Raw genomic sequence first — 18864 nt, 5'->3', positions numbered from 1 at the left:
CGATTGAAGTGATTAAGACTACGAATGGAATAATGAAGATAAATGTTGATGGCATCCTTAATCTTGCCTAGACAACACACACAGCAGGGGACATAAATTTAAACAGAGGAAGGATAGTCAGGATAGATGAGTAGAAATTTGCTTTTAGCCAGGGAGTAACTAATGAACAAGCTTTAATCTGGTGCTGTGGAAATGAGTAGTTTGAATAAATTTGAGTTTCAATTAGACAAATTGTTAGAGAGGATCAGCAGGTGATGTGGGAAGGTTGTTTCGCCCCCTCCTGGTGATGTTGTATATGCTTGCTTCCTTACATCATTTGTTAAGTAGTATTACTAAGCCTTTTTTTGTTTTTCTACTGAGAAGTAAATCAAAATAAATTTTCTTACCTGACATGCTATGAGGTCTTTTAGTTTTTGAATTCCATCTTTGTCTTTTCTTGATGGATTGTTCTGAAGATAGTCTTCTGTGAAGAAAGCCTAAAAAAAAAAATATATATATATATATATATATATATATACAGTATATACAGCGCATGCGCACACAGACAGACAGACAGATGTATGCATGTACACACAGAGACACATTATTAATTTAATTCGCAAAGTGGACCTACCTTAATTTTATTGTTTGTCATTAAGGTCTGCCTTAATGAAAAATTCCTTGGAAGTGTATACACTTGTGCCAACAAATGAATTCAGTTATAGATGCACTGCCAGAAGCCATTTCTTGGTAGTTCTTTGAGAATAGTCATTGTGGCTTTAGATTCTCAACCTTCTTTAATGTGCCTGTGCCACTTGAATACTGCACTTTTCTTCATAAACCACTAACATTTATCTCACAGTCTGTGCAGTACTCATACCACATTGAAAACAACAACAGATAACAAAATATTACTCAATCTTGAAATCTTCCATTATGCAGATCAAAAAATGCCTCACACCAGTAGCACTCCAGTTTTCAACTGTGTCACCATATCTTTGGACAGTTACACTCCTGCCATCATTAAGCAGTTACTGAAACTTGAATGGTTTAATTCACCAGTCTGTGAATTAAATTATCAGCCTGTGGTGCATATATATATATATATATATAGTATTACAAATTAAACATAGAAAAGAAATAAGAATTATACCTACTAGCAAAGGGAACAAAAAACAGATAATCACAAATATAAGTGGCAGCATAAAGCAAAATCCAACAACACATTGAGTAAACTATTAAGGAATATATATAAATATATCTGTATATATTATTGTTACACATATAATTGTAAGAATTTACCATATTAGAGTGGTGAAAGACAGAAATAAAGTGAAAATTTTTGATATTTCAGGCTTTTAAAAACACAAACTAATAAAATCCTAGGATTTACTGCATTTCTGTTTTTTACAGTAATATATATATATATATATATATATATAATTACTACTGTAAGAGTGTAATTTGTATCATATTTAACTCAGAGTGTGTTAAAACTTTAGCATAAAAGTACTAGGTGGGCCATTAGGCCAAAAGAACCTATAAAGACTAAGATAGCCTAGGACTAAGATAATTATGCTGGTTTACTTCATTATATCCTAGAAATATATTCAATTATCAATAATTGGCCACAATCATTATTTTATTTTATTTTTTATTTTATTGCTAATTATATGTTTATTTATTTATAAAATAGAATAAAATAAAATAATGATTATGTGGCCAATTATTGATAATTGAATATATTTCTAGGATATAATGAAGTAAACCAGCGTAGGCTATCTTAGTCTTTATAGGTTCTTTTGGCCTAATGGCCTGCCTAGTACTTTTATGCTAAAGTTTTAACACACTTTGAGTACCAATTACACTCTTACAGTAGTAATTAGATTACAGACTGATGTAATGTTTAATCTATAATTGATGGCATTAATCTGATCTGATATACCTTTTATATTCATTCCATTATTTCATAATAGATTAAATATAAATATATACACATATATATATATATATACATATATTTAAATAATGTTTAAAATAGTTGGAAACTGAATCTTTCATGATAAAAATAAAATAAAAAGGTATAGAAAAAATCAGAGGCAGCAAAAAGCATATTCCTCTACATGATGCTTGAAATATAATCATACAAATAAATTAAAATGAGAGTAAAAAAATAAATAAAAAATAAAATAATGCCAGCAGTATGGCAAGACAAGAGTGAAAAAGTCGAAATTAAACTTAAGAATCAAACGAAATAGGGAGGGGGGTAACAAGAATAAATATATTGCAGCAGAAAATCTCTAAGATAATCTAGAACATCTAATTATAAGAATAATAATTCATTAAATTTTGAAAGCCAATTAAAATAGAAATTTAACGGTGCCCCCTCAGACCTGGTGCCCATCACAGGGGGGGCACCATTAAATTTCTATTTTAATTGGCTTTCAAAATTTAATGAATTATTATTCTTATAATTAGATGTTCTAAATTATCTTACAGATTTTCTGCTGCAATATTTTTACTCTTGTTACCCCTCTCTTCCCTCCCTGTTTCGTTTGATTCTTAAGTTTAATTTAGACTTTTTCACTCTTGTCTTGCCATACTTCTGGCATTATTTTATTTTTTATTTATTTTTTTACTCTCATTCTAATTTATTTGTATGGTTATATATATATATTAAATGTAATAAAATCAAAGTTTAAATTGATGGATAAAAATAAAAATAAATAAGCAAGGTATGACAGATGCACCAAAACGTGCAAAGCAGCAGTAATGGATGCAAAAGTATATATAAGTGTTTAAGAATAGATAAGTCTGATAAAGTTTGCACAGATGGAGGTGAAAAGTACACAAAGTGCCAAGGAATAGAAGGGTAAGAATAGTAGAAAAAAGGAGTATTGTAGATTTATAAAAGGTGAAAGAATGTTAATATCATAAAAGTTATTAAAATTATTTAGAACATGCATGTGGTATTAAATTGAGAATGGGGAAGGGATAAAGGAATAGTTAAATAAAAATGAAAATAGCAATAGAATGAGGATAGCTGGAATGTTCGTATCACTCTCATATTACACTAATAGTTTTATGAATGGGAAAAAGGTAGAAATAGAAAGGTAAAAGATATAGAAAAAGTTATTAAATGTACTGAGCTAGCTGGGGTTGTAATAACTCTTTACGTTTAAAAGTACGTTTAATAACTTTTTCTATACCTTTTACCTTTCTATTTCTACCCTTTTCCCGTTCATAAAACTATTAGTCCAATATGAGGGTGATACAAACGTTCCAACTATCCTCATTCTATTGCTATTTTCATCTTTTCATCTTTATTTAACTACTCTTTTATCCCTTCCCCATTCTCAGTTTATTACCTCACCCAATTTAATACCATATGTTTGTTCTAAATATTTAATTCTTCTAATTTCTACTAAAGTCCTACTTTCCAAATTAACTTAAAACTCTACATATAATTCAAAATAATTTATGAATTACATATATACAATTCAAAACCACTCTGAAAACAATTTATTTTGTTATTTTAGCTTTATCCTTATTTGATATCATTGACACTGCATTGGGACTACCTTGTCCATACTTTAAGAGAATGTGCTAATTTTATTCTTTTTGCTATCCCTGTTTTTTTACCTATTATTAAATTTGCCCACCCATATCTGATGACAGCTTTAGCACCTTCTATTTTTTTATTTTATTTGATTTGTTTAATAATTTTACTTTACAGTTCCCTCACCTCTAATTGGTTTGCAGTTCAGCCCATAATTGTCTTAACTCATCATTACTTTTAGGATATTAACATTCTTTCACCTTTTACAAACCTAAAATATACTTCTTTTTTCTACTATTTTTACCTTTCTAGTCCTTGGCACATTGTGTACTTTTCACCTCCATCTGTGCAAACTTTATCAGACTTATCTATTCTTAAACACTTATATATATTCTTGTGTATCTTCTACTGCTGCTTTGCATGTTTTGATGCATCTGTCATACTTTGCTTATTTATTTTTATTTTTATCCATCAACTGAAACTTTGATTTTATTACATTTCAGTGATCACACACTGAGTGATCACTGAATTATGACCACCCTATGAAAACTAAATGCGACCTGTTGACCACGTGTGGTATGAAAGTGCGGAGTTAGTCGACTTATGTAGCATTGATATGGTATCAGTAGTTCAGTAGATAGTAAAATTCCGAGCGTGATGGGTAAAACAAAGGATTTATTGGACTTTGATAAAGGACAGATTGTGGGTTCTCGACGAGCTGGTGCCTCGATTTCCCAAACAGCTGAACTGGTGGGGTGTTCGACAGCTGCCGTAGTTAAAGTGTACCACGACTGGCCTCAAAATGGTCAAACAAAACTGCAAAGGTCAGCGAAAGGTTGATGTTAGAGATGAGCACCAGGTCTGACAACTCGTACAGGCAAACAGGCGCAGCACTGTTGAAGAGTTGACTAAACAATACAACATGGGCCAACCCAGAACAATATCTGCCATGACCATGTGTTGCACGCTTGCACATATGGGCAATACACCACCAGACGACTCCTATGGCATCCTCTCCTAACCAAGATTTATTGGCGTAAAAGACTGGCCTGGTGCAAAGAACATGCAAGTTGGATGTTAGAAGTCTGGAAGAAGGATGAGTCACGTTATTTACTCCACACCGTGGATGGTCGTGTAAGGTTTTGGCATCAACAACATGAGGTTCTTCATCCATTATGCATGGTATCAAAAGTGCAGGATGGTGGAGGTGGTTGTTTGGTGTAGGGCATGTTTCACTGGCAGGAACTTGGATGCCTGGTGCTTGTGGAAAAATGTATCATTGGTCTCCGCTATTGTCAATTGCTTACTGACTGTGTACACCCCACTATGTTACACTTTTTCATGAATGGCGATGGTGTCTTCCAAGGTGACAATGCACTGAGCCATCGGGCACTTGTTGTGCAGGAATGGTTTGAGGAACATAGTTCTAACTTCTAGCATATCGAATGGAATCCACCGATATCAATCCCATAGAGCTTGAGGGACACTAGGGAAAGGCATATCAGGTGTTTGGATACACCAATCACCTCCATACTTGCATTGCTGACCGCATTTCACACAGCTTGGTTGGCCATACCTCCTGAATGCTTCCAACATCTTGTTGAATCAATGCCACGTTGGATAGCTGCTGTACTGAGGGCAAAAGGAAGACCTATGAAGTATTAGGTAGATGGTCATAATTCAGTGATCGCTCAGTGTGTGTGTGTGTAATTCAATATATATAAATTGTATTAATATTAAATTAAGTATGCATAAATGGATGTGAAAGTTACACAAATAAAAAAAATGGTTTAAAAAAAAAAAAAAAAGGTGCCAGTAACTATAAGCGTGAGGAAAGTAGAAAAAGAAGAGTAGTAGATTTGTGAAAGGTGAAAGAATGTTAATATCCTAACATTCTTTCACCTTAAAGAATGTTAATGAATTAAGTAAATTATGGGCTGAATTTCCAAGCCAATTTAAAGTTGGGAAACTGGAAAGTAAAATTTGTACAACAATATACTAATAAAATACAAATAAAATGAAAATGGTATAGCTGTCATCATATATGGGGGAAAGAACATGTTAAGTAAATGGTCTAATATGGGTAATGCAAAAATGCTTGATGTGATGTCAGCTGAAATAAATATTGATACACGATTTTATTTATTTATTAATCTTGCATTCACTGAAACCATTTCATCAGCTATATACCTCTTTTCATATGTAACTCTTTAAACATTACCTTTAAGGGGTTACATTGAATACCCATTTATATTTATATTTTTTTTTTCACTTTATTTCTGACTTTCACTACTCTGATAAGGCAAATTATTATTATTATTATTATTATTATTATTATTAGCCATATGGTGCAAGGAAGCCTGAGGCTTATACTGCACCAGCCAAAAAAAAGTTAATTTACCCTAGGACCCAGAGAGAGAGAGAGAGAGAGAGAGAGAGAGAGAGAGAGAGAGAGAGAGAGAGAGAGAGAGAGATGTAGAAGGAAATCACCAAGAAAGAGAAGAATGATGATATCCAGCTCAGGACCCTGGGTGTGCCAAGCCCATACTCACCAGATGTGAGCCCCCGGGGATGAAGCTGATTTGAAAAGATTAACAATTCAAAATAAGTAAAGTTATTTATTATTTTTGGAAAGTTTTCTTCACAAATTCTAGTATAGAAACAGAAATATAAACCACAAACAGAGATGACTGAATATCTTATTCACTTCATTCCGAGTATAGTGAATACGTTAGCTAGGAATTTTTGTGGGATAGCAATATATTCCCTCATCCTTGTTTAGAAACTGGAAAGGTGAATGAGGCAGAAAATTATCATTACCTCCCTTTTTGCCATTTGATCATCAATTTTCCAATTTTTAAACAAGGGCACTGGGGAATATATCAGCTATCCATGCAAGGGTGTATGAGTAACATATTCACTATATTTGAATATAGTGAATATCATCCTCCATGTACTTGTTTAAAAATCAGCAAAGAGATAACTGGATAGTATAAAAATGGAAGCAATGATAATTCCTGCTTCATTCACTTTTCCCATTTCTAAACTAAGGCATAAGGGAGATCTCCTATTCCAGCAAGGTTGCTGGGATAACATATTCACTATATTCAGAGGGCTATAAATACCTTAGTCATAATGCAAAAGAATTCTTTGACCAATGAGAACTATTAAATGACAGGGTTTAGCATGTCAGAGCAGTAATAGTGCAAAATAAAGTGAAATGTGTTGACATTTTGGGATTTTACCAAGGCAAACTGATAAAACCTAGGATTTACCAAATTTTGGGATTTTACAGTCACACACGCACATTCAGCCCTTGCTGGATTTCTGAAACTTCAATTCCTTACTTGCACTGTATGGATTTGATCTAAATTATTCCTATCGCTTGTAGGGTAATAGCAATTTGTTTGCTTTGTTTTTAATTGAGTTCAAAGCAACCTGGTTGTTAGGCTTCCAAAAATGTTATAAAAAATTAAACTGTGACTGCCAATTGTAAATTTGAAATGCTCAAAATTAAACGTATCCAAATATCAAAACCAAAGAAAACTGGTGTGTAATAAGCATTAGCAAGGGCACATGATGCAAGAAAGCAAGCTTATATAGCATCAGCCACAAAAAAAAAAAAAAAACCCTTATTTCACCCATCCACTTGCTCCAAATGTTTGTCAAGTTCTGCCTTGAATCTATTTAAGCTATCAACTTCTACTACGACAGATGGAAGTTTGTTCCAGCAATCAACCACCCACTGTCTAAAGGCAAACTTCCGCACATCTAACCTACAACCTTCTTTCCTCAATTTGAATTTATGCCCTCTCAGGCGATTATTCTGGGCAAGAGGAAGAATCCCATCAGCATTGAGCATGCTCAAACCATTCAAGGCTTTATATTATCTCAATCAGATCAACTCGCTGATGCCTAGTGTCCAGACATTGGTAATTTGCAAAACTTAGGCCTTTCTTCGTAAGAGCAACCCTTTGTTTCATTCAATAATCTTGTTGCCCTTCTTTGTACTCGTTCCAAAAGCTCTACATCCTTCTTAAAATGAGGCCTCCAGACCTGTGTACAGTACTCAAGGTGTAGCCTGACCATTGCATTATACAAGGGGATAATCACCTCCTTATCAATGCTAGAAAAATTCCTGTATATCATTGACAAGACACTTTTCTAGATCCTGTTGCAGACTGACTGCACTGCTCAGAAAACTTCATATCTGCCTGCACAATTACCCCCAGGTCCTTTTCACTCTCTACCTCTGTCAGTGCAGTACCACACAGTTGATACATTAATTTGTGGTTACTGCTTCCCATATGCAGTACTTTACATTTCTCAATGTTCAAAACTTCAGTTGCCACCTCTCAGCTCATCTACTCAACTTTTCTAGATCCTGTTGCAGCAGCATACTGTCATTAGGGTTATTATCAACCCTGTCGACCTTCGTATCGTCTGCAAACTTGGACATTAAGCCTGATATACCATCATCAATGCCATTAACCCCAGAGGCTCAAATCTGGAGAGTATAGGCTTGGCAAATCCAGGGTCCTGAGCTGGATACCATCATTTTCAATTTCTTGGTGATTCCTTTCTACATCTCTCTCTCTCTCTCTCTCTCTCTCTCTCTCTCTCTCTCTCTCTCTCTCTCTCTCAGTGGGGTAACTCATGAAATTTTTTTTTTTTTTTTTTTTTTGGCTGGTGCAGCATAAGCCTCAGGCTTCCTTGTACCATATGGCTAATAATAATAATAATAATTATTAATGAATACAGAAAACAACAATGGACCTAACATCAAACCCTGAGGGACTCAACTAATAACATTAGTCCACGAAGAGCAGTGTCCATTGATTACCACTCTCTGTCTTCTTTCACTCAACCATCCCTTTATCCAGAGCAGCAATTTGCCTCCAATGCCACACTGCTCCAATTTGTGCAGCAGTCTTCCATGTGCCACAGTATCAAAAGCCTTTCTAAGATCCAAATATATGATATCAAAATTATTCTTTGCATCCAGTTCCTTTGTGATTACATCATACTATCCGATCAAATTGGTCGAACAAGACTGTCCCTTAAAAAACCCATGCTGCGTCCGAGCTATAACTGAAGTCTTGTCTAGATGATCCTGCAATGCTTCTTTAACCAGTGTCTCCATTAATTTCCCTGGAACAGAAGTTAAATTAACAGGTCTGTAATTTTCTGTGTCTCCCTTTGATCCTCCTTTGTGGATTGGGGTCACATTTGCACATTTCCAGTCCATGGGTACCTCCCATGAGTCCAATGAAGCTCTCATAATTATGCCTAAGGGTTTGGTTACTTCCTTTGCTGCCTCCTTTAATAAAACTGGATAGATTCCCTCCAACCCAGGTGCCTTTCTTATGTTTATCTTCAACAATTTCTCCTCCACTTTACTCAGTTATTACAAGATTATCTAGTTTAATACACCTCTGGCATTCACATCCCTGAATAACTCCTCATGTGTGAATGCAGATGCAAAATATTCATTTAGTTTGTTAGCTACCTGAGCAGGATCGTTAACAGTTGAACCATCGATATCAAGTGGGATAATCTGATTCATCCATTTCCTTCTAGAGTTTACATAAGTAAAGAACTCTTTGCTGTTTTTCTTTGCATCCTTTGCCAGAGATTTCTCATAATTTGCCTTTGTCTGCCTAACCTCCGTTGTGACTTGGTTACAGAGACTAGTTTATATCTACCATAGGCTTCTGTGGCACTAGATAATTTATATGGATAATTGGATGTCTAACTGGACGTCAGATAATTCATCTGACATCCATTTAGGCCTATACCTTAAACAGTATTTCTTGGTTGGTATGAAAAGCCTTGTAACTTCCAAGATTATTTCTTTGAATGCTTCCCATTTTGAATTTGTTGTTGGTAACAGCATCAGATGGTCCCACCATATAGAATTTAAATACTGTCTCAGATCACTGTAGTCATCTTTACGTGATCTGAGATGTGGTATCTATGGTATCTATCTCTTTGAGTAATTCCCACTCCAGCACACTGTGATCACTGCCATCTAGTGGTTCCTTTATCTGCAGATTCTTAATGCATGAAGAATCCCTATTGATAATCAGATGAAGAGTATTACTCCCTCTAGCTGCTTCCTGAACATGCTGCTGTAGAAAACAATCATCCAATAAATCCACAAAGAGAGACCGAACAAAAGCTAGTGTGTGAGTGACCAAGGCACAAATTCCAGTCAATCTCTGGAAAATTAAAATCCCCCATTATAAGACACTCTGATTTACTGGCCCACTCTATTTCTGTGCACAACTGCTCATTATACTCAACAGATTCATGAGATATCAGATAATCAGAGAAATTAGATAATCAGATATCAAACTCATCAGATAACGACTGCATGTATTGAACAAACTTTCACAATAAATATATTTAATATTGTTCTTATATATCACTGCCTTATATATCACTTCATTGCCTTATATATCACTGGGTGCGAGATTAGCCTGTGCGGCCGAGCTCCTTGAAGCTCTTGGAACAGAGAAGTTTTTCCTGATTTATTTTCTGATTTATTAGCTTAAATTGTCATATTAACTTATTTTCTAGAGTAGCTTTATATTCCTAGTTACGATACTTAGTTTAAAGTTTAACTTAGACAGAGATTTTGTAGGTATTACTTAGTATTGGTAACGGTATCAAATCCACGTGTTACAAATTGAACGAGAGGTCTTTTTTTTTAACCAAATTTAGTCGATTTATTAACCAATAGTTATATCAAAATATCTTCTATAAGTAGATTATAGACCTAGTCAGAATCCTTAGTTTATTCTAAATTGAGATAGCAAGATTTGGAAGCTAATCAATACTTATGAGTCCGTAGAAGTACCATTCGAGAATTCCCGCCATTTTTACACGATAGCATAAGCTTAGTGTAGTATAGTGCATAATATAATATTGTCAATTAATCAGTAAATCTATTAATCTTGATAAACTTTATTGTCAATTAAATTGTATTTTTAACTCTATATATATATAAGGACTTAATCATAACAAATAATTAATACATAACTATAGTGGTACACGTGATACGGAAGTTGTATAAAGGGAACTCGTAGAAAACACTAGATACCGAAAAAAAAATATATAACATAACTGTTTTGGGATATAACTTAAGGATTTAATTTTTGTTTTGAAATTTTATTGAATTAAATCGGAATCATGACTCTGACCAGAGCAGCAAAGCAAAAGGATCAAGCTAATGGGAGTGCTGTGGTTCAGGGGAGAACTGAGGGGGGCAGTTGCCCTCTGAATCACAGTCTTTTAAAATGCACTGTTTGCTTGATGTTTGCGGAGCAGTCGGGTACGGGACATGATACTGCCAAAGGGGGATGTCTTTGTGTGTACACGATGTAAGGAGTGCAAGGAAATCAGGCGACAACTCAGCGTTGTTATGGGCCTTTATGAGAGCTTGAAGGACAGCGTGGATGCCCTCAAAGGAAATAAATTGAGGGGCCCATCAAGCTCTCAGCTGCCCATATCAATGCCAGAGCTTGCACTTGGTCATCAGGCAACACAGAGGCAGCCCCCTAGGCAGAATGCGCTGGTCCCACAGGAACTAGTAGTTGTTGGTGACTCTATTGTCAGGGAAACGGGGAACATGCTTTGTAAAAAGGATAGGTGGAATAGGACCAGGTGGAATAGGATAGGGTATGTCTGCCAGGGGCAAAGGTTGATGACGTTGTAGAGTGGATATCATCTTTTAAGGGCACAAAAGGTGATATAGTTATACACGTTGGCACTAATGATATTAAGAGTAGGAGACCGGCGGAATTACTTAGCAAGTACAGGTCACTGTTGGAAAAAAGCCGTGAATTAGGGTTGAATTTGAAAGTGTCTGCAATTCTGCCCAGACACGATAGGAGGGAGTATATGATGAGAGCCTTGTCGATCAAGTCGGCCCTGGAGGGATTGTGCAAAGCTCAAAGGTTAGAATTTTTTTTCAGCCTGGACTGTACTTGTTAACAGGAGAGATTGCTTCTACAGGGATGGGATACACTTAAATAGAAAGGGTGCAAGAATTTTTGCTGATGCTGTCGAGGCAGTGTTAGGTGGGTCGGAAAACTGCTAGTTGGGGGGGATACAAGGACTAATAGATTAACAGTAGCCACTGGCAGAGGTGGAAGTGATTCTTGCACTGCTTCTATTGAAATGAGCAGAAGCCTGAAAAACAAGATGCAGGATATTTCAGAGACTGCTGGGAGTCATTGCGGTACAAGTAAACACATGGGTTGTGTTAGGGTAGCTAAGAATAGAAACAGGTGCATGTATACCTGCGTGTACACCAATGCTAGGAGTTTGGTAAATAAATTTGATGAATTTGAGGTATTGCTCAAAACATCAAAGGCAGATATTGTGGGGATTTCAGAGACGTGGTATCACACAGATATAAGTAATGCGGAACTGGAATTTGGGGAATACAATGTGTATAGAAAGGATAGACAGGACAGGAGCGGAGGAAGGGTTATGCTATTAATTAAGAAACACATAAAGTCCAAGGAAGTGAAGCCAGTTGACATCGATGGACAGGGCAGTGTTGAGTCAGTTTGGTGTGACATAAGCATAGGGAAATCAAAATTGAGAGTAGGAGTGTGCTATAGGCCTAATGACTCTGATGAGTATAATAAGATATTGTACAGAGAAATAGAGTGGGCCAGTAAATCAGAGAGTCTTATAATGGGGGATTTTAATTTCCCAGATATTGACTGGAATTTGTGGGTTGGTCACTCGCACACTAGCAATGCTTTTGTGGATTTATTGGATGATTGTTTTCTACATCAGCATGTTCGTGAGGCAACAAGAGGGAGCAATACTCTTGATCTGATTATCAGTAGTGATTCTTCATGCATTAAGAATCTGCAGATAAATGAACCACTAGGTGGCAGTGATCACAGTGTGTTGAAGTGGGATTTACTCAAGGAGGTAACTACCATCAGAGGTAAAGGGAAGGGTTTTTGTTTTTGTAAAGGCGACTATGATGGTCTGAGACAGTATTTAAATTCTATACAGTGGGACCAATTGATGATGATGATGATGTTACCAACAGCAAACTCAAAATGGGAAGCATTCAAGGAACTAATCTTGGAGGCTACCAGGCTTTACATACCAACTAAGAAATATTGTTCAAGGTTTAGGCCTAAATGGTTGTCAGATGAACTAATGAGACATGTGGCAGAGAAGAAAAATGCATGGGATACATATAAATTAATGGGTGACATGGAAGCCTATGATAGATATAAGTTGGTCTGTAACCAAGTCACAAAGGAGATTAGGCAGGCAAAGGCAGACTATGCAAAATCCTTGGCAAAGGATGCAAAGAAAAACAGAAAAGAGTTCTTTACATATTTAAACTCAAGAAGGAAAGGGATGAATCAGATTGGTCCACTGGATATTAATGGTTCAACAGTTGAGGATCCTGCTCAGGTGGCTAACAATCTAAACGAGTATTTTGCATCTACATTCACGCATGAGGAGTTATTCAGGAAGGAGAATGATGTAGGTAAAGTAAACATTGGCAGTGAGCTGGATGATTTTGTAATAACTGAGAAGAAAGTGGAGGAGAGATTGTTGAGGATAAACATAAAAAAGGCACCTTTTTTATGTTTATTTTTATGTTTTTAAAGGAGGCAGCAAAGGAAGTAAGCAAACCCCTAGCCATAATTATGAGAGCTTCTTTGGACTCAGGGGAGGTACCCATAGACTGGAGATTAGCATTTTAGCATTAGCATTAGTAGAGGCATTTAATGCAAGAAAGCAAGCTTATGCAGCATCAGCCAAAAAAAAAAAAAAAAAAAAAACCCACTTCCACTTCACCCCTCTGTTCGTTCAAAATACCTGTCCAGCTGAGCCTTAACCTTATTTAGGCTATCAACCTCCACCACAAGGGATGGCAGTCTGTTCCACCAACCAACCACCCGCTGGCTAAAGGCAAATTTCCGCACGTCTATCCTACATCTGTCTTTCCTCAATTTGAATTTATGCCCTCTCAGGTGATTTTTCTGAGCTAGAGGAAGAATCCCATCAGCATTGAGCATGCTTAAACCATTCAAGGCTTTATACACCTCTATCAGATCACCTCGCTGGTGCCTAGTCTCCAGACACTGTAATTTGCAAAACTTAAGCCTTTCTTCGTAAGAGCACCCCTTTGTTCCATTCACTAATCTTATTGCCCTTCTCTGTACTCGTTCCAGCAGCTCTACATCCTTCTTGAAATGAGGCCTCCAGACCTGTATACAGTACTCTAGGTGTGGCCTGACCATTGCCTTATACAATGGAATAATCACCTCCTTATCCCTGCTGGAAAAATTCCTGTATATCATTGACAATACTCCATGAGCTACTCTTGCAGCCCATCTGCACTGCTCAGAGAACTTCATATCTGCCTGCACAATCACCCCCAAGTCCCTTTCATTCTCTACCACTGTCAGTGTAGTACCACAGAGTTGATACGTTGCTCTGGGTTGGCTGTTTCCCATGTGTAGTACTTTACATTTGTCAATGTTAAACTTCATTTGCCACCTCTCAGCCCATCTGCTCAACCTTTCCAGATCCTGTTGCAGCAGCATAGTATCAGTAGTGTCCTTGACAACCCTGCCAACCTTTGTATCATCTGCAAACTTGGACATTAAGCTTGATATACCATCATAAGTTATTCCCTGCATCCAGTTCTTTTGTGACTGCATCATAGTATCCAATCAAGTTGGGCAGGCAAGACTTCCCCTTAACAAAACCATGCTGTGTCTGAGCTATAACTGAAGTCTTGTCTAAATGATCCTGCAGTGCTTCTTTAACCAGTGCCTCCATTAATTTTCCTGGAACAGAAGTTAAGCTCACAGGTCTATAATTACTTGTGTCAGCCTTTGATCCTCCTTTGTGAATTGTGGTCACATTTGCACATTTCCAGTCTATGGGTACCTCCCCTGAGTCCAAGGAAGCTCTCATAATTATGGCTAAGGGTTTGCTTACTTCCTTTGCTGCCTCCTTTAATATAACTGGATAGATCCCATCCATCCCGGGTGCCTTTCTTGTGTTTATCTTCAACAGTTTCTCCTCCACTTTACTCCCAGTTATTTCAAGATTCTGTAGCTTACTGCTAGAGTTGAATACACCTCTGGCATTCCCCTTGCTGAATAACTCCTCATGTGTGAAGGTCAATGCAAAATATTCATTTAGTTTGTTAGCTACCTGAGCAGGATCATCAACAGTTGACCCATCAATATCAAGTGGACCAATCTGATTCATCCCCTTCCTTCTAGAGTTTACATAAGTAAAGAACTCTTTGCTGTTTTTCTTTGCATCCCTTGCCAAGGATTTCTCGTAATCTGCCTTCGCCTGCCTAACCTCCTTTGTAACTTGGTTGCATATCAACTTGTATCTATCATAGGCTTCTGTGTCATGTGTTAATTTGTAAGTATCCCATGCATTTTTCTTCTCTGCCATATGCCTCATTAGTTCATCTGACATCCATTTTGGCCTAAACCTTGAACAATATTTCTTAGTTGGTATGTAAAGCCTAGTAGCTTCCAAGATAAGTTCTTTGAATGCTTCCCATTTTGAATTTGCTGTTGGTAACATCATCAGTTGGTCCCACTGTATAGAATTTAAATACTGTCTCAGTCCATCGTAGTCGCCTTTACGGAAGCAATAACCCTTCCCTTTACCCCTAATGGTAGTTACCTCTTTCAGTAAATCCCACTTCAGCACACTGTGATCACTGCCACCTAGTGGTTCATTTATCTGCAGATTCTTAATGCATGAAGAATCACTGCTGATAATCAAATCAAGAGTATTACTCCCTCTAGTTGCCTCCCGAACATGCTGATATAGAAAACAATCATCCAATAAATCCACAAAAGCCCTGCTAGTGTGTGAGTAACCAGCCCCCAAATTCCAGTCAATATCTGGGAAATTAAAATCTCCCATTATAAGACTCTCTGATTTACTGGCCCACTCTATTTCCCTGTACGGTTCCTTATTATACTCATCAGAGTCATTAGGCCTATAGCACACTCCTACTCTCAATTTTGATCTCCCAATGCTTATGTCACACCAAACTGACTCAACACTGCACTGTCCAGCGATGTCGACTGGCTTCACTTCCTTGGTTTTTATGTGTTTCTTAACTAATAGCATAACCCCTTCCTATCCTGTCTATCCTTTCTGTAGACATTGTACTCCCCAAATTGCAGTTCTGCATCCCTTATATCTGTGTGACACCACGTCTCTGATATCCCAACAATATCTGCCTTTGATGTTTTGAGCAATACCTCAAATTCATCAAATTTATTTACTAAACTCCTAGCATTGGTGTACACGCAAGTATACCTGCACCTGTTTCTATTCTTAGCTACCCTAACACAACCCATGTGTTTACTTGTACCGCAATGGCTCCCAGCAGTCTCTGAAATACCATGCATCTTGTTTTTCAGGCTTCTGCTCATTCTAATAGAAGCAGTGCAAGAATCTCTTTCACCTCTGCCAGTGGCTACTGTCAATCTATTGGTCTTTGTCTCCCCCCAAGCTAGCAGTTTTCCGACCCACCTAACACTGCCTCGATAGCATCAGCAAATATTCTTGCACCCTTTCTATTTAAGTGTATCCCATCCCTGTAGAAGCAATCTCTCCTGTTAACAAGTACAGTCCAGGCTGAAAAATATTCTACCCCTTGAGCCTTGCACAATCTTTCCAGGGCCGAATTGATCGACAAGGCTCTCATCATATACTCCCTCCTATCGTGTCTGGGCAGAATTGCAGACACTTTCAAATTCAACCCTAATTCTTGGCTTTTATTCAACAGTGACCTGTACTTGTTAAGTAATTCTGCCGGTCTCCTACTCTTAAGTATGATGTGCAAATGTAACCCCTGCATGAGATGTGCAAATGTAACCCCAATTCACAAAGGAGGATCAAAGGCTGACACAAGTAATTATAGACCTGTTAGTTTAACTTCTGTTCCAGGTAAATTAATGGAGGCACTGGTTAAAGAAGCACTGCAGGATCATCTAGACAAGAATTCAGTTATAGCTGAGACATAGCATGGTTTTGTTAAGGGCAGGTCTTGCCTGACCAATTTGATTGGATACTATGATGTAGTCACAAAAGAACTGGATGCAGGGAATAACTTTGATATTATATATTTGGATCTTAGAAAGGCTTTTGATACTGTTGTACATGGAAGACTGCTGCACAAATTGGAGCAGTGTGGCATTGGAGGCAAATTGCTGCTATGGATAAGGGGATGGTTGAGTGGCAGAAGACAGAGAGTGGTAATCAATGGACACTGCTCAACGTGGACTAATGTTATTAGTGGAGTTCCTCAGGGGTCAGTGTTGGGTCCATTGTTGTTTTCGGTGTTTATGAATCATATATTGATGATGGGATATCAAGTTTAATGTCCCAGTTTGCAGATGATACAAAGGTTGGCAGGGTTGTTAAGGACACTACTGACACTATGCTGCTGCAACAGGATTTGGAAAGGTTGAACAGATGGGCTGAGAGGTGGTAAATGAAGTTTAACATTGACAAATGTAAAGTACTACATATGGGAAACAGTAACCCCCAGAGCAACGTATCAACTCTGCGGTACTACACTGACAGTGGTGGAGAATGAAAAGGACCTGGGGGTAATTATGCAGGCAGATATGAAGTTCTCTGAGCAGTGCAGACGAGCTGCAAGAGTAGCTCATGGTGTCTTGTCAATGATATACAGGAAGTTTTCTAGCAGGGATAAGGAGGTGATTATTCCCTTGTATAAGGCAATGGTTAGGCCACATCTTGAGTACTGTATACAGGTCTGGAGGCCTCATTTCAAGAAGGATGTAGAGCTGCTGGAACGGGTACAGAGAAGGGCAACAAGATTAGTGAATGGAACAAAGGGTTGCTCTTACGAAGAAAGGCTTAAGTTTTGCAAATTACAGAGTCTGGAGACTAGGCACAGGCGAGGTGATCTGATAGAGGTGTATAAGGCTTTGAATGGTTTGAGCATGCTCAATGCCAATGGGATTCTTCATCTTGCTCAGAATAATCACCTCAGAGGGCATAAATTCAAATTGAGGAAGGACGGATGTCGGATAGATGTGCGGAAATTTGCCTTTGGCCAGCGGGTGGTTGGTTGGTGGAACCGACTTCCATCACTTGTTGTTGAAGTTGATAGTCTAAACAAATTTAAAGCTCAACTGGACAGGTATTTCGAATGAACGGAGGGGTGAAATGGGAGTGGTTTGTGTTTTTTTTTTTTTTTCTGGCTGATGCTGAATAAGCTTGCTTTCTTGCATCATATGCCTCTACTAATGCTAATGCTAATGTTATTGCCAAATATTAGCATTACCTTTAGCAGAGGCATATGATGCAGGAAGCAAGCTTATATAACATTAGCCAAAAAAAAAAAAAAAAAAAAATCTTCTCAATTCACCCATCCATTCACATATTTTGATTTGTATTTTGTGTGTAAACATTTTTAATCAATTTCTATGTAAAACTCTCATGAAATCTTCCAGCAAAAGCTTACTATTTTGGTACTTACCTCTAAGATCTGTGTTTAGGGTTTAAAATTCATAAAAAGCAAAAAGTGGAGGTAACGGATTAACTACATTAAATTAAATAAGTACATGCCCTTAGGAAGAAGTGCACTGCTCCCCCCCCAGTTGTCGTCTATAAAACAAACTGCTGGTTATTGACACATCCTAGTCCTTTTTATGCAGTTTCATTGATTGCTGGAACAAACTTCCATCTGTCATTGTGGAAGTTGATAGCTTAAATAAATTCAAGGAAGAACTGGACAAAATTTTGGAATGAATGGATTGGTGAAATGGAAAGTTTTTTTTGGCTGTTGCTGTATGAGCTTTCTTTCTTGCATCATATGCCGTTATTAATACTAATGCTAAGAGGAGATACATATATAATGGGCGACCATTATAAAATGTTTGCATTTAGTTTATTGATTTTAGTAGTTTTTTTCTTGTTTTAACAAAAGGGAAGGTAATTATTATTTTTTTTTGTGGATTTTTTTATTTCCCAGTCAATAGATTTTAAGGATACTAGAAGGGTTAATACTAGTTATTGCTTAACAAAATTTGCAATTATTTACCATTTTTCTTATTTTCTTTCCTCAGTGGAGGGTTTCTCTTCTCCAACAGTACTCTATTCTTCATTATATTCCCCCCCCCCCTCTTATTCTTGTGTTTAGTGCTATTTTATATGATAAATTCATCTTCACTCTACTGGCACACATTTTATTTCAGTTATATATATATATATATATATACACTGAGTGATCACTGAATTATGACTACCCT

At 37.1% G+C, this 18864-nt stretch overlaps 1 protein-coding gene across 1 annotated transcript in view; it reads right to left on the bottom strand.

Annotated features, from left to right (window-relative positions):
- Nucleotides 1-18864, bottom strand: part of mbc (dedicator of cytokinesis protein myoblast city) — a 966604-nt gene that overhangs the window by 122298 nt on the left and 825442 nt on the right. Inside the window, exon 34 of the mRNA XM_090373417.1 lies at nt 387-476. Within this exon, the coding sequence (XP_090229543.1) occupies nt 387-476 (90 nt within the window). The remainder of the gene's footprint in view (nt 1-386; nt 477-18864) is intronic.

The sequence above is a fragment of the Mastigoproctus giganteus genome, chromosome 5 (assembly GCF_048544385.1).
Source record: "Mastigoproctus giganteus isolate SK-2022 chromosome 5, ASM4854438v1, whole genome shotgun sequence".
Taxonomy (NCBI): Eukaryota; Metazoa; Arthropoda; class Arachnida; order Uropygi; family Thelyphonidae; genus Mastigoproctus; species Mastigoproctus giganteus.
Note: the sequence above shows the minus strand (reverse complement) of the source record. Positions and strands in the feature narration are given on the sequence as shown.